The sequence below is a fragment of the Chaetodon auriga genome, chromosome 20 (assembly GCF_051107435.1).
Source record: "Chaetodon auriga isolate fChaAug3 chromosome 20, fChaAug3.hap1, whole genome shotgun sequence".
NCBI classification, from domain to species: domain Eukaryota; kingdom Metazoa; phylum Chordata; class Actinopteri; order Chaetodontiformes; family Chaetodontidae; genus Chaetodon; species Chaetodon auriga.
Genome location: NC_135093.1, coordinates 18,619,965 through 18,644,046, shown reverse-complemented (window position 1 = coordinate 18,644,046; position 24,082 = coordinate 18,619,965). Strand labels below are relative to the sequence as shown.

At 43.1% G+C, this 24,082-nt stretch overlaps 1 protein-coding gene across 3 annotated transcripts; it reads left to right on the top strand.

Annotated features, from left to right (window-relative positions):
* Positions 1-1,025: 1,025 nt before the first annotated feature.
* On the top strand, positions 1,026-23,942 carry itgb4 (integrin, beta 4). Of its 3 annotated transcripts, XM_076759152.1 has the most exons (43): positions 1,026-1,534; positions 3,848-3,930; positions 4,587-4,669; positions 5,222-5,323; positions 5,451-5,652; positions 5,730-5,826; positions 5,961-6,132; positions 6,645-6,908; positions 7,030-7,119; positions 7,241-7,363; positions 7,887-8,054; positions 8,146-8,222; positions 8,343-8,551; positions 9,589-9,692; positions 9,779-9,874; positions 10,080-10,212; positions 10,332-10,457; positions 11,057-11,175; positions 11,257-11,290; positions 11,385-11,579; positions 11,681-11,784; positions 11,872-11,930; positions 12,059-12,082; positions 12,199-12,347; positions 12,504-12,683; positions 12,865-13,013; positions 13,336-13,543; positions 13,874-14,191; positions 14,374-14,546; positions 14,649-14,829; positions 15,150-15,287; positions 15,372-15,554; positions 15,645-15,773; positions 16,633-16,788; positions 18,568-18,735; positions 18,830-18,979; positions 19,369-19,515; positions 20,709-20,858; positions 21,272-21,460; positions 21,594-21,749; positions 21,905-22,069; positions 22,783-22,902; positions 22,988-23,942. In XM_076759152.1, the coding sequence occupies exons 2-43, from the start codon at positions 3,855-3,857 to the stop codon at positions 23,116-23,118; spliced, it is 5,997 nt and encodes a 1,998-aa protein (XP_076615267.1). In that variant the 5' UTR covers positions 1,026-1,534; positions 3,848-3,854; the 3' UTR covers positions 23,119-23,942. The 3 variants fall into 3 exon arrangements, with proteins under 3 accessions (XP_076615267.1, XP_076615265.1, XP_076615266.1); XM_076759150.1 differs by lacking the exon at positions 16,633-16,788 and having other exon boundaries at positions 1,028-1,534; XM_076759151.1 differs by lacking the exons at positions 16,633-16,788; positions 19,369-19,515 and having other exon boundaries at positions 1,029-1,534.
* Positions 23,943-24,082: the final 140 nt, after the last annotated feature.

The window sequence follows — 24,082 nt, the reverse complement described above, 5'->3', positions numbered from 1 at the left end:
AGGGCATTTAGGAACGTGCCAGATAGTCGTGAGACCAAAACAGAGCAAAGAGGAAAATGAAGGTGGCACTTACATTTGTCAGGTAGACAGAAACATGACTTCAGGTCAGTGCTAAGGTTGGCCTGTGTCTAAGCCACTGTTCGTTAACTCGTTTACCATCGAAACTTTAGAAGGTGATGATATATCAGTCTGGCGTTTGTGTGTGTGGCCTAGGTAAACGGTAGGAAGCACAAAGTGTTCAGTAGGAAGTATTGCTTGTTTTTACCATGACTGCAGTATTCCCTGCACCATAACCATGTAGTTTTAGTTGTCTGAACTCAAACCAACTCTAAACTAGTGGCGACAGATCAGAAAATGCTCACTTCATTCGTGATGCTCACAGAGGTCGTTTTGGAAGGAACTGACAAAAGAAGTAACTTGCCAAATAAGAAAATGTTGGTTTGGAAATAACCTGTTTTGTTGGAGGACTTGTTGGACCCAAAATGGTGAGCTGATATTTAAACCTGGGGGCCTTTAGCTGTGGGTTAGTCTCCACAGCCTTATGGACTCCTGCATTGTCAGCTCCTTTGTAAGAGGCTGTGGAAAGACAATTAAACATAGTGAGCAAAAGGATTGAGTGTCAGGGTCACTGTGCAATCCTGGTCCCTCTGCTCAGGAATGCAGATTTCCATATCGGTACTTCACATCCTCTACAGAGCGAAGGGAGTGGCTTTACCACCAGAAAAGGAGAAAAAAATATGTGGCAATCATAATGTTCAAATCAAGTAGAAAATGTGCCCGTTAGTATGAGCACACGGTTGTGTAAACACAAGAGTCACAAAGCTGTTTCCCATAGCCTGCAGGCAGTGTTCTGCTCTGTGTGCCACTCCCAAGAGCCTGGGAGGAGGCCATGGAAGGAGGGGCCTGGCTCCTCACTCTCAAGCCCACACAGGTGAACTCCTGTTGGGGTGGAATGCAGCAGGGAGGAGGCCTTGACACACAGAGGTGTGGAGCTTTTAATTTCTAACAGGGTGGGGAAGAGATGGAGGTACAGGAAGGGAGTTAACCCTCTCGTCACACCTGCTCACCTTGATAGGGAAGGGAGAGTGTGTGTGAGAGTGTGTGTGTGTGGGTGTGTGTGAGTGCACAGAAGCTAAAGGAGGGATCAAGTCACAGCACATACTCATATTCACTCAATTGCTCTGAGTCTTACTGTCTCTCATATCTCTCTCTCCGGCACACACTTAAAAGCTCTTGCACACACGCGGAGACACACACACACCCGACTGAGCTGAGTTTGAGGGCAAATAAGTCAATATTTGACCAGGCCAGACTGTACAGGAAGGAAGAAATAGAAGACAGAAAGGAAAAATTGGAAGTCTCTTCTTTTTGGAACTTTGAATTTGGACACGAGGACTTGAAGAAGTTTTTTTTTTTTCACAGGTGGATACAAGCTTTTCCAAACTCTTGGGTCAAACAAAGCACAAGGGAATTTGTTTTTTTCTTATTTATTGTTGGACTTTTGGACTTGGACTGGGCGAGAGCGCAGTAAGAGGTTTGTTTGTTCAGTAATCTCTTTGTGTCCAGTCATAAATTTCCGAATGGCTCCATTGTTTTCAGTGCCCTTCAGCTTTAACGTGTTCTTTTCAGACTTAACAAAATGCACTGATTATTCTGCTGGTTTGTATTTGTATGACTTTTGAGCAAGGTGAGTGGCTGCTAAGTGTGCGTTATGTAACTTTGTATCTCGCCATGAGGTTTTAGAATTACATGCAAGACTGAAGAGTGAGCTCTGGACAGATTTAGATTTAGCTTAGTGCTTATTTTCTCTTGAATCTTTTTTTATTATTAGTTTCTGCATGATTGCCCACATCAAAGCAATGTACCACAGGTGAAAGAAACTGGATTGCAACGACCAGTAGAGAGAGGATTCCCAGTGTTCATATAAGCAAGTTTGATGTTGGCTGCTGCTTTAGAAATAATCAAACCCACAGACCTGCTGTGTTCCTTTGCTTTGTGTTCTTTGGGGTTTTTAAGGAGGAATGCAGTAATAGCTTCAAAGGCTGGGATTTTACAGGTGTGCACCTGTGATTTAACTTACTGTCAAAGGCAGGTCCCCAAGCATGACCCCTAAATGTGTTACTGAAGACCTCCACCCCTTAGTGATGATGTCATGACAGGGGTCAGACACACACCCAGCGGTGGTATGTTCACCTGGCAGCCGTGCTGTTGTCTGCAGAGACAACAACTGCAGCTTTGAACTCAGAAAAAAAACATGCTGTGTTTTTTTTTCTGCCACAGCGGCATTCAAACCAAAGGAAACGCAGCATGAATGACTCCGTTCTATTTTCTGTCTCTTGGAAGCTATAATTTGTGTCTCCCACTTTATTGTCAGTGTCATAAACGCTCGTGTGCTTTTGATTTTGTCTGAGACGGAGGAAAAATACAAAGTGCTTTTTCTCCACTCAGCTCATATTCCATGACTGATGGTGAAGTTTGGAGGATAAGAGCTGGTCTGTTCTGTTTTTTTCCCTGATCCATCACAGTCGGGGAAAAAACAGACACCTTGTGGCATGAACTCTCTCTCTCACACACACACACACACACCTGTAGTCAGCTCAAGTTCACAGTGAGTCGCTAAGGTGCCTTTCCCATGTGTTGTTTTCAGACTGTGTTTTTAACCAGGACAGGTCATTCTCTCGCCTCAAGGAGAAATTCCTTCTTGGAGTTGTAAATCTTGAGAGCACAAATCATCATTTTTTGTGTTCAGTTATCTGCCCACTGAACCAATTACTGAGACATTTCATGCCACATAGTGCCCTTTGTTCACTCTCCACCTCCTGTCTTCAGTGGAGATTGTTTTTGTGGCTTCCTGTATATCAGATTGTTCTCTATCCAAGATTCCAGCATGAAATTATTAAGTGGTTTTATTGTGAAGTCTACGAGTGCTGCCCAGAATATTTTCGTGTCTCAGCCTGTATTGGTCCCTTCCTGTTATGATGCTTCTGTCACATTTTATCATGCCTCAACTGGCACTAGCATTAGCTATATGAGAATACCAGTTGGTAGTATAATTTGTAACTGTATGAAAGGCATTACCTAGGATAGGATAAAAAAAACAGTATTTTTTAGGACTTGTTTCACCCAAATTACACACAAAACTGAAAAAAGAAGTATCTAACTATTTTAATTTCCCAGGTTTTGAGATATCAAAACCTTTTTGAGATTCCTGCTTCCACTGTGATACAATGAAAGTTGGACAATCACATTTAAAAATCTATTTCCACAATCGGAAACCCATTACTACATAAGTGACAGACCTCGATGTCAGCAGTTTTCAAACTGACTGTTTCTTCTGTAGAAAGTAGTTTCAGAGAAAATTGTGGATGACATAGACAGCGAACAGAATTTTCATTTATCTCCGTCATATTGGTGTGTAGGCAGTCTGGGTAAACAGTCCCTTTAAAACTGTATTTTAAACATACTTGAATATTTACATACTCAAGCAAGTTCAAGTTCTTTTGAGAATAGGTTTCAGCTATTTTTTGAAGAGGATTTTTTATTTTTTTATTTTTTTAAGTCTGCCTATAGTTTTATTTTCTGACAGTACAGTTTCTTCCTTTCAGTTAGCAGCTCTTTTCACAAACCGAGGCAAAGGTAAGGGGATTGTCTGGGCCTGTTCACTTTCTCTGAGGCTCCACTGAGGGAAAGTACAGGTGGTTCAAGTTACGCCTTAGTCTGCAGAGATTTCACTGGCGGATGAAAATCTTTCTCTCTGCCTTTTTTTCTCTCTCTCTGTAACTGTTGTGATCTCAGCTGCATTGTATATGTGCAAATATGAATGTGTTTGTGTGTGTTTCTCTTACAGGAAGGAGATGGGGAGATGGACGTTACATCTCTCAGTAGGGCTTGGGCTTCTAGCCGTCCTGTTGACCTGCTGTTATGCTGAAGGTGAGAAGCCCCAGAGTCATAATTAATAATCCTATTCCACTACAAGTAATTTATTGACATATTATTTTGTGGACAAGTAGTAGCCTAAATAGTATTGTTGGCTAGGTAAATAAAGAGTGGGTCATTGTAACTGTGAAGCAAAGTTCCACTTAAAAAATACTCATTTGGTTGACTGACAGTAAATAAATCAACAATTATTTGTTTTTGGCATTTATCATGCAAAAACCCTACGAAATGAAGAGATTTACTGATTTTCACTGTTGGGGGGGGGGGGGGGGGGTTAGTGACATTTTCACTAATGTCTGCCATGATATCAACTAAATGATTATTCTTTTAATCCAACATATAGATGATATATTCCTTAATAATTGAAACAATGGTTAGATTCAGTCCTTAAATGAACAAAGCTCAGTTCATCTGCTGTTTCAGTATAAGATATGTTTTGTATGTGTGTTTTTATGTCTTTATTTTACCTTTCTGTATCACTGTTAGGAAGCTGTTGGTTCTATCAGGAGAAAATAAGATGTTGTACCAAAGTCTGTTTAGTGTTACCGCAGGTATTCTAGCTATGATTCATGGGTTTGATTCTCACTTTGTTGCCTTTCTGTGACGCTGACTCTTCCTGACACTCCCCCCTCCTGATCCCCCCCTTCCAGTGAACTACTGCTTCGCTTCCAGGGCCAAGACCTGCTCAGAATGCCTGCAAGCTGGGAAAGGCTGCGCCTACTGCCCTGATGAGGTGAGAGCACAAAACAGCAAGACTATAAAAGAACTGGATTCAAATCTGTCGGCCTTGAGATAAATCATTAGGACTGTGGCATTCCTCAGGGAGAAATGCTGCCCTTTGTAGCATAGCATGTGCTTGATAAGTATTTTGAGTCTCTTTGTCCTTGTGCAAAGTGCTAACATTTCTTTGTTTTATACATTTCTATGTACTTAACTCAGGTCAAATTACCATCTTTTTGAGACCTTTCAGCTGCTTGTCATGGTCTTCATTCTAAGATGGATTTGGTTGTTGTCAGAGATAATTCAGTTGTCACAACATAACATTAGTATGATACTTCAGTCATGTAACAGTAGTAATATGAATAAAAAAACAAGCTTTAATTGAGCTTTCAACCACGTCTCCTGGTCTTCATCAGCTGATAGTTTGCTACTATTTCCAAGGTGCAGCATTGACCTTCAGGCTCAATTTAGAATTTGCATGGAACAAAAATGATATTTGTATGAAGTCTCTGCAAGTTAATGCTAAGAAAGCAAAGCTAACTTATCAAACTTTCTGTTGGCTCAGACCTTTAATGGCCCTCGCTGTGACCTGTACGAGAATATACTTGCCCATGGCTGCACCGCTGCGGCTGTAATCACAGCTCAGAGCAGTATGAAGATAGAGAAGGTAAGTCTTCATCACCCTCATTTCTCTTCCAATCATTGCGCCATTCTTTAGTCTTACATTTATGTTGTTGCTTCAAATCAAAAAGTATGAAACCCTAACTTCACCTCTATATGTTTGTGCTCCAAAGTCACAAATCAACATGCAGCTTCAGCAGTCACAAGTGGCTCCGAAGCAGATGAGCATGACCTTTCTGCCAGGAGAGGAGAAGCTGGTGGATATGGAGGTTTTTGCTCCAACCAAAGGCCCTCTGGACCTTTATATTCTTATGGACTTCTCCAACTCTATGGCTGACGATTTGGACAACTTGAAGAGGATGGGCAAAGAGCTGGGTGAGCATCTTTTATTGAGGGTGTCTTGTGATGACTGTCAAGTAAGTTGTGGTGGTAATACTGATGCTTTCCCATAGCTACTTTGGTGGAGAAGCTGTCAAATGACTACACCATTGGGTTTGGAAAGTTTGTGGACAAAGTTATCGAGCCCCAGACTGACATGAGACCCTCCAAGTAAGAGAGAAAACAGGACACCATGACATTAAAGAAAATGAAGCACATACATAAATAAAGTAGTGTAATCTAAATGTGCATGCCATCTCCTCTTTCTCTCTCATCTTTTGTCCACCCTCCTTCCACCTTCCCAGACTCGCTCAGCCATGGCCCAACAGCGACCCTCCGTTCTCTTTTGAGAATGTCATCAAGCTGACCCAAAACGTGGATTTCTTCACCAGTGAGCTCCAGAAGGAGAGAATATCTGGCAACCTGGACGCTCCTGAAGGGGGTTTTGATGCCATATTGCAGGCTGCAGTTTGTGGGGTTAGTAAGAATACTAAATACAAAACAGATGTTGCTCTCTCTAAATTTGGGTGGCACCAATACGCATGTCACAGATAAACATTTCAGTGCTTGTAGTTCGAAGAAGCAGCTCTGTGGAGCCCTTCAGCTTCTTTCAGCCAATTGTTTTGGTTTTCTGGACCTGCAAATGTTTTGTTTAACTCTCATTGTTCACATATTTTCAGCTGCAGCAGGCAGCCGCTTTCATTAAAAAAGCTTTAAAAACAGTATTTAGTGCTTGCCCAGTATCAAATGACAGACAAAGTTAGCAAGTAGCAGGTGAACATAGTAGAGCAGTAGCAGCTAAAAGGCCAGTATTTCCCTAAGGAGTAACAATAACAATAACAATAGTCAACAATAACAATAGTCACATTTGGCCACAATAATTGGTGCTTAACAAATTTTGCAACCTTTGATTTCTTTTATTTACATATCCTTATTCTGTACTAACCACTGTTTCTTCTGCTCCCATTTGATTGGTATTCTTATTCTAGGATAAGATCGGCTGGCGCAAGCACAGCACACATCTCCTGGTCTTCTCCACCGAGTCAGCCTTCCACTATGAGGCTGATGGGGCTAACGTGCTGTCAGGCATCCTGCCACGCAACGACGAGGCCTGCCACCTGGATGATAAAGGCAAATACACAGAGGATGTAAACCAGGATTACCCTTCAATACCTACACTGGTCCGTCTACTGGGCAAACACAACATTATCCCCATCTTTGCTGTCACCAACCACTCCTACACATACTACAAGGTTGGTGGGCTTTAGTTATTCAGCTTTCATTGAAGTTATACCCCATGGTGTCAAATTTTAGGTCAGAGTTAACTTTAGATCATGGATTTATTTTTTGTATTGTGTGTACTTCTTTGTTTAGAAACTCCAAGCGTATTTCCCCATTGCTGAGGTTGGTCTTCTGCAAGAAGACTCATCCAATATCCTGCAAGTCATGGAGACTGCCTTCGAGGTAAAACGTCACCTGTCCTGACAATTGTCAGGTGGTAGAATATCTTTTTTTCTTTTCTTTTTGCAACTACTAGCACTCTGTGCAAACTTTTGTTTGCTGATGTTCTCATTTGTCCTTTCAGAGCATTCGTTCTAAGATGAGCATCCGTGCAGAGGACAGACCGAAGGCCTTTGAGGCACAGTTCTTGTCCACCAGTGGAAAAGTTGCAGAATACGGGGATTTCGATTTCAGACCTGGAGCAGTAGTAAGCGGAAAAACAAGATGGAAACAACTGATTAAACACACAAATATTTGTGGATTTAGGAGACCAAATGTTGGCTTTTATAAGCTGATAGCCCTTACTTAGATTAATATTTTGTGCTTACAATCAATATATTCATTCTTGTAATTTTCTTCAATGTGTTTTGCGATGGCAACAATAGGATTTTTAGAATTAAAATTACAAATAGTCTACACACTTCGCTCCCTGATAATGATACTGATGAATTTAAAGGGGAAAAGGAAAAACAATAGATACATAAGTAAATAAGTTAAGACACTTATTAATTAATTACATGGAAAAAACAAGCCAAATAAAATCAGTTAGCTCCTGTAATCATAAGCAAACACATAGATATTCATGACACTTCTAATTCTGTAAAATGTAAACATGGTACAGCTGGAATCTGTAGAAATCAGGCTGCTGTACATTATATGTCTATATTATATGTCTAATATTGCTGGTTTAACCATGTGTGTGTGTGTGCGTGCGTTTGTGTGTCCTCCAGGGCAAGTTCAAGATGCGGCTCAAAGCCCAGCGAATGATTGACGAGAAGCCTGTGTGTCAGATGGATCCAAATGAAAAAGAGGGGACAATGAGAGTCAAACCTACAACCTTTAATGCTGCTGTCAACGTCAAGGCTTCGGTTTTGTGTCCAACCTGTGACTGTGAGAAGGTAGACACACAGATTAACACTGAAGCATGCAAAAAGTCGAGATTAAGTCACTTACTCACACTCATCCCATTGTCTGTTATCTGTCCGACAGACGGTCGTCCCTAAAGCACCCAGATGCCACGGCAACGGAGACCTGGTGTGTGGGAAGTGTCAGTGCTATGATGGCTGGTGAGACTACACTTATTAATTCTTATAAAAAACACCATATTTTTTGCTTCTTTGCCAAGTGACTGTTTCAGACCCATGGATTGAATAAAGTCTTTGTTTTTGTCCATGTGTCTCCTTCAGGCTGAGTACGTTCTGTAACTGTTCAGCAGCTTCTTCAGCCCTGGTCACCTCACAGTGTATAGGTCCAGGTATGACGGAGCCATGTTCAGGCCGTGGAGACTGCATGGAGTGTGGAACCTGTGTGTGCTACAACCCAGATCAGTTCGAAGGACCCTACTGTCAATATGATAAGACCCAGTGTCAGAGACACTCAGGCTTCCTCTGCAACGGTACGGCAGTTTGTGATTGATGAATTGACGATCATGGTTGTATGTGTGCATGATGTCAGTATCACCACCTAGTACCCTTGTTACATTCTGTACTGTCGCATAGACAGTACTCTCTCTTTGCATAACATCAAGGGCATACGATTGGTTTCTAAGTGTGTGTGTGACAAGAAACTGTATGAATTTATGTCCATAAAATGTCATATATATTGCTCTTTATATGCTGTTTATATACATAAATAATCCTGAATTTATCAGTCAAGTATAACACATTATGAAGAAACTGGCCATCTTGTTTCCCGGTATAATAGTAGTCCAGAAATTAGAAATGACTTGATCAGAAAAGCTATGTTATTAATGCAATACCCCTACTTAAAGGAATACTGTGCAGGAGTGTCATAGTCAGCAATGTACAGACTATCATCTCTTATGACCCACTAGAGGTGTGTGCCATTGTATTTATCTTCAGAAACCCTGCCCTCTGCCTGTATGGTCTTCTCATTTTGCTGTGGTCAGGATGTTTTTGGGCTGCACCCTTTTGGCAGTTGGTGTGTAGCCCTCAGCCATTAACAGCACACAAGTAACACTGGGACTTTATAAAAAGTAGCAACCAGGTGCAAAACCATAAGCAGCATACATCCAAGGAGAAGGTATGGAAATGGCAGACACAGAGCAGAAAACTGTTTGTTTACCAACATTAACAGACAATTCCTGCGTAATATACCTTTAAAATTACATGTACTTTCATTGAAAGGAATCTAATACATAATAATAGTTGCAAAAACAGTAAAATGACACAGTTCAGTGAATAAGTAAAACTAAAAGAAAAGTTTCAATAAAACTATGGTAGACTACATGTCCAGCACCTGACAGACAAAGTGAGCTACCAGCTGATGAACATATGGAGCATTTCTCAAACAAGTTGGCAAACTGTGATTTCTGCTTCGACCACCTCACCACCACCATTTCTCCCGCTCCACACACAGACTACTCACCACAGTGACAAAACAGTCCAATGTCATCCTTTCTTGTCCTATCAGACCGTGGCTCCTGCGTTATGGGTCAGTGTGCGTGTACCGAGGGCTGGACGGGCAAAGCCTGCGAGTGTCCCAAGAGCAACCAGACCTGTCTGGACAGCAAGGGCGTGAGTAGAGCCCATGATTTTTGTTTGTAGATGATCGTGTTACTTTAATGTCACCTGGTGCCTGACTGTGTCTTTATCTGTCCCAGGGTGTCTGCAATGGACGAGGTACATGTGTATGTGGCCGCTGCCAGTGTCCAAACTCTGGTATTGAGATGACTTCAACCTGCGAGCTAAATTTCCAGGTGTGTGGATGTAATATCTAAATGTGCGTGCTCTGCCTCAGTGTATGTCAGAGAGGGTGTCTATCGGTATCAATTCTTAGCTTCAACACAGTTTCTAGTCCAGTTTTTGCTACTTCTGCCGTCCTGCTTGACCCTTGTGTGTGTGTGTGTGTGTGTGTGTGTGTGTGTGTGTGTGTGTGTGTGTGTGTGTGTGTGTGCTGTCTAGGCCCAGTTGGGCGTGTGTGAGGCTACGAAGAGTTGTGTCCTTTGTCAGGCCTGGAAGAAAGGAGAGAAGAAAGAGAAAGAGGAGTGTGATAAGTGCCCCTTCCAAATAACTATGGTGGATGAACTGAAAGAATGTAAGGACATATAAAAGGAGCAAAATGACTGGGATTTACTTTTCACTGGATAACACTGACACTGTCGTTGTAAAACCTAAAAACATGTAATAATAGTTCATATGTATGTCTATTTTCAGCTGAGAAGGTGCTTGATTCGTGCAGTTTCCGTGATGAGGATGACGACTGTACGTACCACTACACCGTAGACAACCCTAAAGACTCAACAGTTAAAGACTTGGAGGTTCAGGTGCTCAAAAAGAAAGGTGAGCTGCAGCTTGGATATGTATCCCACATGCTCTGTGCTCTCATTTCAGCAACTGATGTATCAATTATTAAAATGCTCAAAATAGATATTAAAGGTGGTACATGGCTTTAAAAGCCCTCAGCCAGCTTCTTACTAAAAGCAATGGGATTTTACATGAAGACACAATTTTCTGCCAAAGTTTGAAGTGTTTGGTTATATCAAATGGAAGATGTCTGTTTGTGCTCTTGTCATTATCATCATTGTCTTTAAGAAATGCAGTTCAATAAAAGAAAATAAGCCCAAGTCCTGTGCACATAGTCAAGATAATTTTATTTATATACCAGATATCACAAAATCAGTGAGCACCACAAACAAAATTTCATTCACCTCCACTGCACTGGGGTGGCAACCGAGGACAAATTAAAACCAAAAATAGATGCATGGCCAGGCACCACTGAAATGAAACATCTGCTCACTGTCTGAAAACACTGGAATCACCAAACAGGAAGTCGGCACAGTGACTTTAGAACAGGAGTGATGTGAGCTTAATCTGTGGCAGCAGCGTTCTGTATAACCATTGCATTTCTAACTTTATCTACTTTTGTGATGAACCTTCAGATTGTCCTCCTGCGAGCCTCCTGTGGCTGCTCCCACTTCTCTTGTTCCTCTTGTTACTGCTGGCACTTCTGCTGCTCTGCTGCTGGAAATACTGTGCCTGCTGCAAAAGCTGCTTCCAGGTAAAAACATTCACATTTACACCTATAAATGACAAATATTTTGTCAGTGGAAGTAAAGCCCTCTGTCTTTTCTTGACACAGAGCTGTCTTGCCCTGCTGCCTTGCTGTAGGAAAGGTAAGACGTTTGTTATATTCCACATGACAGTATTGCTTATCCTCCCACCTGGGACCATGTTGAATAGGAGTGACTTATGTTGCATACTCTCCAGGTCGCATGGTTGGTTTCAAGGAAGATGAGTATTTGCTCCGCCAGTCCCTGCTCACCTCAGACCACCTGGACACACCGATGGTGAGGACCGGCCCACCCAAAGGAACAGATGTGGTTCGCTGGAAGGTCACTGATAACGTACACCGAGGACCCAATCACCCACAGGCTCTGATAAAGCCCAACCCCAAAGAGTCAAGTGAGTTATCAAATGTTTGAGCAACATTAAACTAGCCTACAGCTTTAGATAATGAACGTTAAAACTCTCTGTTTTCTTTCGATGGTTCTTTCCCCTTGTAGTCCAGTTCCCGATTTCCCTCCGGTTAAACAGGATGTTCTCTGAGAACCTGTCTCGCCCTGAGTCCAGAGACGCTGAACAGCTCCGCAAGGAAGTGGCTGATAATGTGAGCATGTTTTTGTTTGTAGGTGGGCACATGTACGGGTGAATGAATGATGACTGTATCACTGACTGCATTTGTGCTTTCATCCAGCTAAATGAGGTGTACAAGCAGATTCCCGGAGCCCAGAAGGTGCAGAAGACCTCATTCAGGTAAGATGCGTTAAACTTACGTCTAGTTACTGTGCATACATTATGTTCCTTAACAGACCTGTTTTTCATAGTCAAAACAAAAATGGAAATGAAATCTCACTCGTTAATATCTGTTTTGGTTTTTGCAGAATGCAGAGAAATGCTGGAAAAAGGTAACATTCTTATTGATTCAATACAAGACAACACCAGAGTTTTTTTTTTTGTTTTTTTTTCAAGGACCCTAAGGTCACGCATGTCTAACGTTTTCTGCTTCTCCTGCGCTTCTCAGGCAGGACTACACCATCATGGACACTGTCTTGTCTGCTCCTCGCGGCAGCTACCCTGACATTGTCAAGCTCACTGAGAAAAATGTTCAGTCCGGAAACTTGCATGACCTCAAAGTGGTGCCCGGCTACTACACTGTTGCCACAGACAGAGGTGTGTGTTAATGATTAGTGTGTGTGGATGATATGGAAATTCGAATGCACGGTTTGTAGTAAAGTTAAGATTATCACTATCTAATCTCTATTGAGCAGCTTATATTTTTATCAGTCTTGCCATAAATCTTGTGTTTTATCTGCCCTTCGTCTACAGAGGCTGCAGGAGCCATAGAGTTCCAAGAAGGTGTGGAGTCAGTGGATGTTCATGTGCCGCTGTTCGTCAAGGATGAAGACGATGACAAGAAACAGCTGCAGGTGGAGGCCACGGATGTGCCCCTTGGCATTGCTGAGATTGGAAAACGTTTGGTCAACATCACCATAATCAAAGAGCATGGTGAGAAATCTCAGATTTTATTTTGCTTGAAAATCCAATTTTAGCTTTGTATGTAAACCGTGTCAATCAAAGAAAGTGAGCTGATAAACTCATCAGAGCTCCCATGACTTGAACTCATGGAAAAGTGTTATGATCTTCACTGTGGATTGCTCTAATGGATTCTGCCCTTCCTTTTCCACAGCCACAAGTGTCTTCTCGTTCCTTCAGCCGGCCTACACCTACAGCAGGCAGGATGGGGTGGCCAACATCCCGATCAGCAGAGAGATCATAGAAGATGGACGGACACAGGTCACCTACCGCACACGGGACCTCACAGCCAAGGATAAGAAGGTGAGGTTGATGGCTGTGTGCTCATACACTGCCCTACAATTAGCTTGGTATTGTTTTTGTATACCTACAAAAAAATTTGGGGTTGTTACCTGTGTTGATTTGCATTATACATTTATTGCATAATAAAAATGCATCATAGTGTATTGAAAGAAGTCCAATATTTTAGCTTTAATAGATCTTGGCATGGTTATTTCTACCCTAACTGAAATGGATTTGGCATTAGGCCAAGTGAAAGGGCCTTCAGAGGCCAGTTTGTAATGACTAGTTAGGTGGGGTACAGGTCTATTGTAGGACTGCATTCCTAACCTGTTCTTCCTTTTAGGACTATGTGACAGTGGAAGGAGATCTGATCTATGGTCCTGGTGAGACCCAGAAAACAGTGCCTGTTCGTCTGTTGGAGCTGGGTGAGAAAGATGGCCTCCTGGAAGACAAACAAGTCAAGCAGTTTGTCATGGATCTCAGCAACCCACGGCAGGGCGCTAAGCTGGGACGCTACCCGAGAACTACTGTCACCATCGCAGACCAACCAGGTGAAAGGACGCAAGAGTCTTGACATCACTGTGTTTTAAATGTGCAAAGTGTCAGATATGGCCAGAATTTTAGTTTTAAATGTTCACAAAATGAACCACTATTATCAAGAGACTGTGAAGAAGTAATAGTTGCTGAGATATCTGCTGAAGTTAGCATGCTAGATAGATGTGAAAGTATTCTGGCTCTAGACGCTGCTTTTCCTCACTGGTGATGACTTACTTTCCTCTCACTCCGCTGTCCCAGCACATTATACCATTAACCTTGCTCCTAACCAAGTCACTGATTGCTAAGGTTTCTTCTCTTCCCTCCCATTATCTTATTTTGTCTAGAGCCCAGTGTGATGATGTTTAAAAAGGGCACCCAGAACTTCACTACATCTGACCCAACCTACACCATCCCAGTGGTCCGCACTCGCAACCAGGACAGCCCTGCCACAGTGAAATGGCGTACCAAGAAGGCTCAGCGCTTTGAGCTGTCCGGCCCTCTAAAGTTTGGCCCTGGAGAGACGGAGAAGAACATTGTGATCGACCCGAGGTCCCACCCTGGCCCAATCCAGCCAGAGACCTTCCACCTGGAGCTGTTTGACCCAAGTAGCAATGCTTTGATTGGGGAGAGGAAGACCACTCTTGTCAATGTTACTGATGGAGGTAAGACACAATAGTTGTCACAGAAAACGTGTAACAAAAGGTAACATAAAATGGCATTTGTAGAGCTTCTGCAGTTGTGACATTTCAGATTTTATATGATGGGAGAAGGGATTATTCCCAAACACATGTACTGTATCTGGTAAATGTCTGTTTCACCCTCTAACTTCTTCCACTTCCTGCAGTTCCCAAATCTCCAGAGATTGCCCAGATGCAGCGGAAGGGCTTCATAAACCAGAAAGCCAACTCCCCTAGTGGTTACCTTCCCCCCCCAGGAAACCCTAAGGCCAAAGCAACTGGACCCAGAAACATCCACCTCAACTGGGACCCACCACCTGGCAACCCCATGGGGTACAAGGTACATCAAATCTACATGTTGAGGAGCTTCAAATGAATCAATAACTATAATTTACAATAGCCACTGTTCTCAAATACTGTATCTGCCTTTCCTGCATTGTAGGTCAAGTATTGGATCTATGGTGACCCAGAGAAAGATGCCCAAGTCTTGGATGTGAAGACTCCTCAAGCTGACCTGACCGGTCTCTATCCTTATTGTGACTATGAGATGCGAGTTTGTGGCTACAATGCAATGGGGGATGGCTACGATACAGACGTTGTTACCTGTCAAACACTGGAGGATGGTAATTATTGAGAATTCAGTTAGCTGCTGTTCATAAGGGGCTTTGTAGGAGACCAGGGTACACTATTAAAATGTGTTCCCCACAGCTTGAAACACTTTGGTAATGTCTAAATGAGTTGCTAGGAAACTGTGGCACTGACTATGTAGAAATGAAGTCACTGCAGCATCACAAGCGGTAGCATAACTTTTTATAGGAAGGCAAACATATTAAAGTGAGCTGCCAGTCCTTTGTAACATAGAGTATAACAAAATCTCCAATTGATAAACACTTTCATTAGGTTAAGTTTGAATTTACAAATGGTTTGTGTTGTTCCTCTCCAGTGCCTGGTGAACCCGGACGTCTGGCCTTTAATGTCATTAGTCCAACCGTCACTCAGCTCAGCTGGGGAGAGCCTGCAGAGACCAATGGCAACATTACAGCATATGAGGTCATCTACACACCCATCGATGAAGAGCTGAGTAAGAATCCAATTTAAAAAAGGAAATACTCTACAAGTATATGCATTGCATAATTTTCATCACTTGCCAATGCTCTTCTCACAGAGCCAGTGGGTGCCGCTAAGAAAGTAAAGATTGACAACCCCAAGAAGCGGATGCTGTTGATCGAGAACCTCCAGAACGCCCAGACCTACCAGTACAAGGTCCGTGCCAAGAACAGCGTGGGCTGGGGCCCCTTCAGAGATGCCACCATCAACTTGGCATCACAGCCTGCCAGACCTCTGTCCAGTAAGTTGGGGCAAACACACCTTTAGAACACTTCCAGGCAGTCTGTATTCCCCTGAAAAGAGATTTATGTTCCTGTCTTTCTGTCCCTAGTTCCCATCATTCCAGATATCCCTATTGTGGATGCAGAGGCAGGAGACGAGTATGACAGCTACCTGATGTACAGCAATGAGGTGCTGAAGTCCCCCGCAGGCTCCAAGACACCCAGCGTCTCTGGTGATGGTGGGTACCCAGAGCCAAAACCACAAGCTACTTATAGCAGCTGACAGTGTAAACTCATTGTGCTTGCCTTGCGCTCTATTCTGATGCTTTTTTGGGTCTTGAAAGATGTATGTGACTTCCAGAGTGTGAGCTATCACTGTAAAATGGATCCAATTATTTCAGTCCACATTGTCAGTGCGCCCAGGCATCTTGCTTTGTTCTTGTAGCCAAAGTGTTTAACCCAAGTGTTTATGCAAAGTGTGCTGTGGTGTCATTGCCTGGTCAGAAGGACAGGAAATGGGTTACCCTTACCAATTTTGGTCAGATCTGTGCAGTAGGAAATCACTCATCTTCTGACACTCCTGAAAACCTTAGGATGAGAATGCCTCTCCTCCTTTTTTCTGTCTCTTTTTATTCTTCTATGTTCCATAAAGATTTTTCTTCAGTTTAGAAGAGTGGTATTAAGGAAGGACTGTAAGAGTTGTGAAGCTTAGGGATGGCATCATTCTCATGGTTTTGGCTTTTTTTTTTTATCACTTCCATCTGGCAGACAAATTCTCCTCCGGGCAACGCCCTCAGTCAGGCAGCAACAAAATCTGCTTCCAATACATCCCAAGATATCTGCAATTAAAGTGCTTTACGGTCACAAACCGCAAGCCTAGCTTCATTAAATCTGACCTGCTGTCACTCTGCTGCTTTCTGCAACTGTTTTTGTGCCCTCAGTCAATTTGCTAATGCGGCTAATGTGGCTTCTGTATGTGTGTGTGTGTATATATAGATACATAGCTTTTGGGTAATGTATAGTAAGACCAACCGTTAATACTTGGCTGCAAATCTATCCTTGGCCTGCTTACTTCTCCCCTATGACCCCGAATACAAGGATGGAAATATGTCAAGCTGGTGGGGTCCAACCTGGATCTCCGTAAGGTGTCATGGAAAAAGCGAGTGGACATCATCCCCAATCGGCTCAGCACAGACACAGAGACGAGCTCAGATGAGGCCCCCCACCCCAGCAACACCCAAACAGCCCCGCCAGGTGAAGACAGCTCCATCAGACAGACAGACAGACAAACAGGCAGCTAGCATGCCAGCTATTATGCACGGCCTGTCAGGTGCCCGGCAAGGCAACCAACGTTTCTCTCTACCTTCGTGATTTGATCCTGTCAGAAGTATCAACAGTCTAATAATTGAATTTCGGGCTTCAGTCCTTGTCCCCTTGCCTGTATTTGGCACCTATCCCATCTCTCCTCCTGCCACCTTCCCAGAGAGGAGCACTGGCATCAACTGCCACAACTCCAGTTGATGATCAGGGGCAGGCTTTTCCAGGTGCCTGTCTCTGTCTGTCCTCTCTCCGTCCCACTGGGGAGGTAGTGATCTGGAGGAGGCTTGTCGGGTGTGTGTAAAGGCTTAATTACTTTGCGGCTGTATGGAAATAATGGCTTCTTAATTAACTGCAGGCTCATCTTTGCAGGGCAGTTTCAATGATGACACCTTTCCTTGCAGTTGTTAATTGTTTTTTCTTGCAGCTGTGTTTGTGTTGGTCTTCAGATGTGTCTTTCTAGGTGCAGAGCACCTTATGGAACTGGTTTGTAAAAACTCATTCTTTCATGTTTAGAAGGCTGCAGATTAGCCAGTATCAGACCAGTTTCCCACATGCTAAAATAATAGCAACAACTTTGATATGCATATAATGACACGTTAATGTCGCCACCTATGGGCAAGGAAAGTTCAAACTTCTGCAGTTTATCCCCTGCACCACCTGCAGGACATGAGTGTTAACACTGTATTTTTGGCCATGATGGTTCAAGGGATGGCAATGTCATCCTGTCAGCAGGTAAACCTGTTTTGTGCAAACTGAAATATCTCAACAATAGTTGAGAAAGTTTGGGCAGAAAGTCATGGTCTCCAGGTGCTGAATCCTATTGACTTTGATGTTCCCCCGAGTTTTCCTGTCATGCCATCATGAGGTTAACATTTTTATTTTATTTTATTTTATTTTTTGTGTGAAATGTCTGAACAACTATTACATGGATTGCCATTAAATTCAGTGTATTGTAAACATCCGTGGCACTCAGAGGACAAATTGTAATTACTTTTGTGATCCCTTAACTTTTAAATTTATCCAGTAAAATATCTCAGCATCCACTGGATTGATTTAGTATTAATCCAAATGACTTTGGTAAAATGTCTCAACAAATATTGGATGACTTATAAAATGTAGTACAGTGACATTCCCATCCACCTGAGCTTGTGTTCAGTGCTACTTAGGAAATTTTATCTTAATGACATTTGAGACATTATACATGCTACTATACATGTTCCTGCCGAATCTGAGAGGATGCTGACATTAGTATTTAGTTAAAGCTGTTAATGTTGCTGCAGACTCTTTGTCTTGTTTTGTGTTTTTTAATTTTACATTTACCATGTGTTATCAAAAATAAAGTCAATAGCAAAATAATACTTGTGACATTGTAACGATACAACTAAAACAACAGGCAAAGAAGAAAAATACCAATTTTAAGCAAATCAGTGTTTCAATTCCAGAAGCTATTACTTTGCTTGCCTGTAGATGGCGCACACCTGCCAGTTTAAACAGATGTTGCTTCTTGTATAACCTGTGTGTGGCTCAGGCAGGACTGGAGCTACAGGTGTGACGCTGCTGGTGCCTCCTCTCTACATTGGCTGGGCCTGGTTTCGGGTGCTTGACATCAGTGGCACTGTGTTGTTCCAGTCAATGTCCGGATGCTTGAATGCTAACTAAGTTTCCGATGTTCTGTCTGTTGACAATTCTGGCTTCTTTTGTGGTGTTTCGCAGATTACACATTGAATGGGAAGTGGGACCAGAACTTCCTTTTCCCAGGGGGATCAGGGACGCGTAACATGTCAGCTTCGTCCTCTCCTATGTCCACTTTGAGCTCAAACTACAGAGGGGGAGGTGGCTCCTTTACCACAGAAACAACCACAACCTACATGTCCGGGCCAGGTGAGATGGATGCCAATAAATTGCTTTGAGAGAAATTCATACAAAATATCAAGATATTGTTGGTCTTATTCTTTATCTTTCTCTCTGCTTGTAGGAAGCTCTCGTAGACTGGACATGATGGGAGGTGGAGTACACACATCAGACGTCATCATGAGGAAGCGCTCGGAGAACAGAGGGTATGCAGATGAAAACATCCGGGACTCTATCGTCATGGGGGATGTGTCAAGCAAGTTCACAGATCTCGGTAAGCTTTGGACCTCAGCAGTGGTTTGAATCTACTCCAAAGTAAACGTGAAAGGACCTAGCTTGGAGTGCAGTATTTGGGATGCCTCGGCAGGTAAACTGCAGGCGCATGAGGCCGACGGCTTGGATGTGGGTTGGGGCTGTTGGCTGCACAGCATGCTTATCCACACTGACTTTGCAGGAGCTATGCTGACTATCGCTGTTTCTCCCTCCCTCCCCCCCTCTGTCCCAACTTTCCTGTATTTGTTTTATTTTACCTTTTTTACTTCACTCTACCTTTCCACCTCCCTCTCCTACTGTGCTACTTCCATGGTACTGTACCCCTCCTCCTCCTCCTCCTTACCATCCCTTTATCCTCCTCCTCTGCCCCCCTGCTCAATGCGCCGTCAGGTGGGTTCGGCGGTGGGTTCGGCTACACTGGGATGCAGAGCAGCTCCCACAGCCAATTCAGCTACAGCCTGTCTCAGGGTTCCAGGGCCAGGACCCAGTCTTCAGATGTCAATGAAGCCCTATATAATCTGGACAGGGTGCTCCAGGGTAAGTCTGCGGCATACAAGCATGAAGGCACTGGATGTGTTTGCTCGGTGTGATGGGTAATGCCCCCCTCGTCAGTTAACTTTATTCCTGCTTATGTGTTTGTGTCATACAGTCTCATCTCCCTCTCTGATCTAAAGATCTCACCTGCTGTCTTATATGTTTTAGCCACCACAAATCACTTATGTTCTACAATATTTGCAACCATTTTTCAGACCATACCATGTGTTTTTAGTTGAAATTCTCTTTTGATCAAAATTATGTTAACATCATTTAATAATTCAGTGCTGGCAGGTTTAGGAAACCTCTTGTTGTAGTTCTCATGCATGCTGCGACATCAGACAGGTGACTGTAAGCTAATGAAAAGCATTCAAAGGCTATGTTGTCGACAACTTGAAACCAGAGCAGTGAACATAAACATAAATAAAAACAGAATACAGTCATTGCAAAGAAACTGTGTTTACTGAGCAGTGTCAGCATATATTTACAAAAAGTGACTAATTCGATTATACAGTCCTTGTAAAAAGGATTAGCAAATGATTACAATCTGTTTAAATTACACAGCATCCACAGCAGAGTTGGTAGAAACCAAAAACAGAGCTAAAAGAGAGTAAATATTAGACTGACATTCGGCAGATGGCTGAATAATATTGTTGTAATGTCTGCTCAATGTGTAACTAGGCCAATGTTTGCTAACCTGTTGTCATGACAACTGTAGAAGGGGATAATATGTCAAAGGTGTGTTTACGGTTTGTTCTGCTGCCTATAAGTGGCCACAAAATCAGTTAATGCAGCTTTTAGAGTGCTTCAATTTCAGAGCATCCTTGAGCACACTGTCAAGAAGAGGTCAGAAAATCACTCTCTACTAACAGCTGCATTATAAACCAGTGATAATGAACCTGATGTGCAATGTGAGGAACGAACAAACTGAAGCATCTTTTATGTCTCTGCAAGTTTCATAGCAAATCAGTGCAAACAAATGGCTGTCTGGATAAAAGAGAAACAATCAAAAACTCTATGCTTTGAAAAATGGTATTGCACAGTATTGTATTTGCAATTTGTATGAGTTAATGATGGTTAATATCTACATTTCTGTCTTTTTCACCCTTTATCCTCTGAGCCTAAAGAGACGCACACCGCGTATTTCTCCACATCCAACAGTACTCTTACTGCTCTCTCCTTGTGTCACCCATCAGATGCACGACTTTCTCCTGGTATTCCAGACACCCCCAGCAGACTGGTGTTTTCTGCTCTGGGTCCCACTGCCCTCAAAGTCAGCTGGCAGGAGCCCCACTGTGAGAAAGACATTCTGGGCTACTGTGTTCTCTACCAGCTGCTCAATGGAGGTGAATGATCCCTGCTGCCAGTACCAGTTTTTGCATCTTGTATTGGTTTTCTTCTTTTCTGTAATAAAGAACTGATATTTTTCTACAGCAGATTACAAACAGTGTGCAGCAGGCATGTGACAGAAATCAGCCTGAGACACAAAATTAAGAAAAGAACATGATAAGCAAAAGTGCTGGATTCTAGTATATGGAAGCAAGTGATCAAGGTGCTCTTTAGTTTGGCCTGCATACAGCAAAAAAAAAATTTAACATTTAAAAATCCCATTCAAACAGTTTCCTGCATGCTGCACATTGACTCGTGTTTCAAGTAAATGCTTGATTTTGCTGTAATAGCTTAGTTGGATCTTTTTTCTATGTATCTCATTTTTGAAAATATATAGCTGATGCTTAACAACATGTATACTCTCCTGCAGGTGAGGTGAAGCGTGTTAATGTGACAAACCCAGCAGAGAACTCTGTGATCATCCAGGACCTGCTGCCCAACCATTCCTACCTATTTAAGGTGAAGGCTCAGAGCGAGGAGGGCTGGGGTCCAGAGAGAGAGGGAGTCATCACCATCGAGTCCGCTGTGGACCCCAAGAGTCCCCTCAGCCCCATGCCAGGTACTGACTCTGTTCACGTATGGTCACGACTTCTTGGATTCACCCACAGACACAATGAGTGTGCTTTTATGCAGCAACCAGAAGTTCAGTGTCTCTCTTCATATCCTGTCACCTGTCTCATCTTTCACTGAAGGCTCGCCATTTACTCTGAGCACCCCCAGTGCCCCCGGCCCGCTGGTCTTCACTGCCCTGAGTCCTGATTCCCTGCAGCTCAGCTGGGAGAAACCTCGTAAGCCCAACGGAGACATCCTGGGCTATGTGGTCACCTGCGAGCAGCTGCATGGTGGAGGTAAGGCTTTCCGGAAAGAGTAGGTCACATAAAAACATTCCAAATGAAACAGCATTTTAAAAATGCATTCATATAGCTGCTTCTGTGCATTCCTCATAAGTCTGTTCGTGCTTGTTGTGAAAGTATGTTATTTCCTGACCTCTTTTTCTCTCCAGGAGACGTGCGTTCCTTCCAGGTGAACGGCGACAGTGCAGAGACCAGTCTGACCGTCCCGAACCTGACTGAGAACGTTCCCTACAAGTTTAAAGTCCAGGCTCGCACCACACAGGGCTTCGGTCCTGAGAGGGAGGGCATCATCACCATAGAGTCTCAGGATGGAGGTGAGACGAATGCTGCTGACAGGAATCCTGAATGAATGTCATAACTCCTCACAGTAGCTGCTGGAGTCTGAAATGGTCATTATGCCTCATAATATGATAGTGGGGATGAATAAAAACCATGCTGACCCATGATTTTCTTCTCAGGGCCTTATGAGTAGTGGGATGATCATTTTCAAACTAGAGAAAAGATCATAGTCCTAAAGCGAGGAGCCTGAATGTACTTAATGCCAATCTGCCTATTAAACTATGAGACGTCCTCTGGGCGGTGTGGACATTTTGGCCTGAAGGGGCACTCGAGCAGAGCTTGTAGAGTGCTGAACAAGGAAAGTGTTCATCCTCTCAGTGGAGTGAATGTGCATGAGAGAAAACATACTGGGTCACTTCCAGGGTCCATGAATATTTGCAGCCGGATTCCTGGAAATCAGTCCTTAAGATTTTAACATTGTGTGTCTCTTGTTTGACCTGAGACATTTTGACATGACCGTGGTGCTTAGAAACTGTCAGGAGGAGATCCTCTGTGTGCTGTGACTAAAAGTCCACAGCAATCTGGCAATCTGACCACCCCAAGGCCTAAAATACAGTCAACACTTAACTCTGTACTCAAGATATCACTATTACTCATCATCCATTTCTACCTTTCCTCTCACTTTCTCATAATTGTGACAAAGTGGAAGACAAACATCTGTATTTGTTTCCTTCCTCGCCCTCTGTAGGTGCTTTGTCTCAGTACAACAGCCAATCAATGACGAGGAGGGAAGTTTTCAACATGCCCACAGAGGTCAGCACACGAACCAACGTGTCCCACAGCATGCTCAACGACCCCTACTTCTCAGGTACAAATTTAGCTAGTTTCTCATCTTTTCCCCTGAAAACACCGATAGAATACACACGCTCATACCCTCTGCTCTTTTCTAACAGAAGGCATGATGATGACGACCTCGCAGCTCACGGAGACCAGCGGCATGGTGACCCAAATCACCAAGGAAGTGGTTCAGAGGAGCGTCGTGGGAGGAACCACAGTCACCAAGAAGATGTTTTATGAATCTTAAGATCTTATTTAAACAGCAACACCCAAAGGTCCAACATGATGAGGAATCATATCTGAGATTCTCTTTTAAAAAGAGTCGGCTTCAGAGTGCTCGCACACGCTCAGTGTACGTTTTTATGTGTGTGTGTGTGTGTGTGTGTGTGTGTGTGTGTGTGTGTGTGTGTGTGGGTGTCAGATTCTGCGACCAAAAACCATTTCATGGAATAAATAGATGGAGAGGAGGCCGCTCTGCCATGTCTGTTACAAACTGTCCTACTTTCCTCCATAGATGAGGTTTATTTTAACATTTGCATTCGTTTTCACAGTTCTTCTGATGTATTTCATTCCAGTGTCTGTGTGAGACTCCGCTCCCTCTGTCGGTCAAGATCTGCTAAGACACGCTGGGGCTTTAAATCAGGCCAGCACGGGCCAGTAATCTGACTGCAGTTCAGTAATCCAAAGTGACCTTTTCCCCTTGTCTCCCGTCCCACACCTGTCTGAAAGAGACGGTTTGTCAGTGTGTTTGAGGTGTGTGGACAGTTTCAGATTAAACGCACCAAATGTCACCTGTCCTTCTATTTGAGGTGCGTCTGTCTGCAGCAGAGATTGGCCGGAAATTGCTGTGGATGTTTCATCATTTTCACCCAAGCGGTCTCTTCCTGAGTGTTCATAGATTTGTATTATATTAAAGTGTGACAAAGCATATTTAATACTTTTTAAGATTTTTACTTAAACAGACTGACATTAAATTTAATGCCAAATATGGAGTATTTCCACGAACATAGGTTGATGCTTGTGTTCATTTATATGCCCATTTCCTACTGATAAAGATAGAAATGATCAAAACTCTGTTATATAGAACATGTTTTTACGTTTTATACACAAAAATGTGGCATTCTCTGCTTCAAGTGGATACTTTTCATGTTTCCTTACTCTGCAAGCCCACCGTATTTTCATTTTGAGTAGATCACATTCGAACTTCTTAT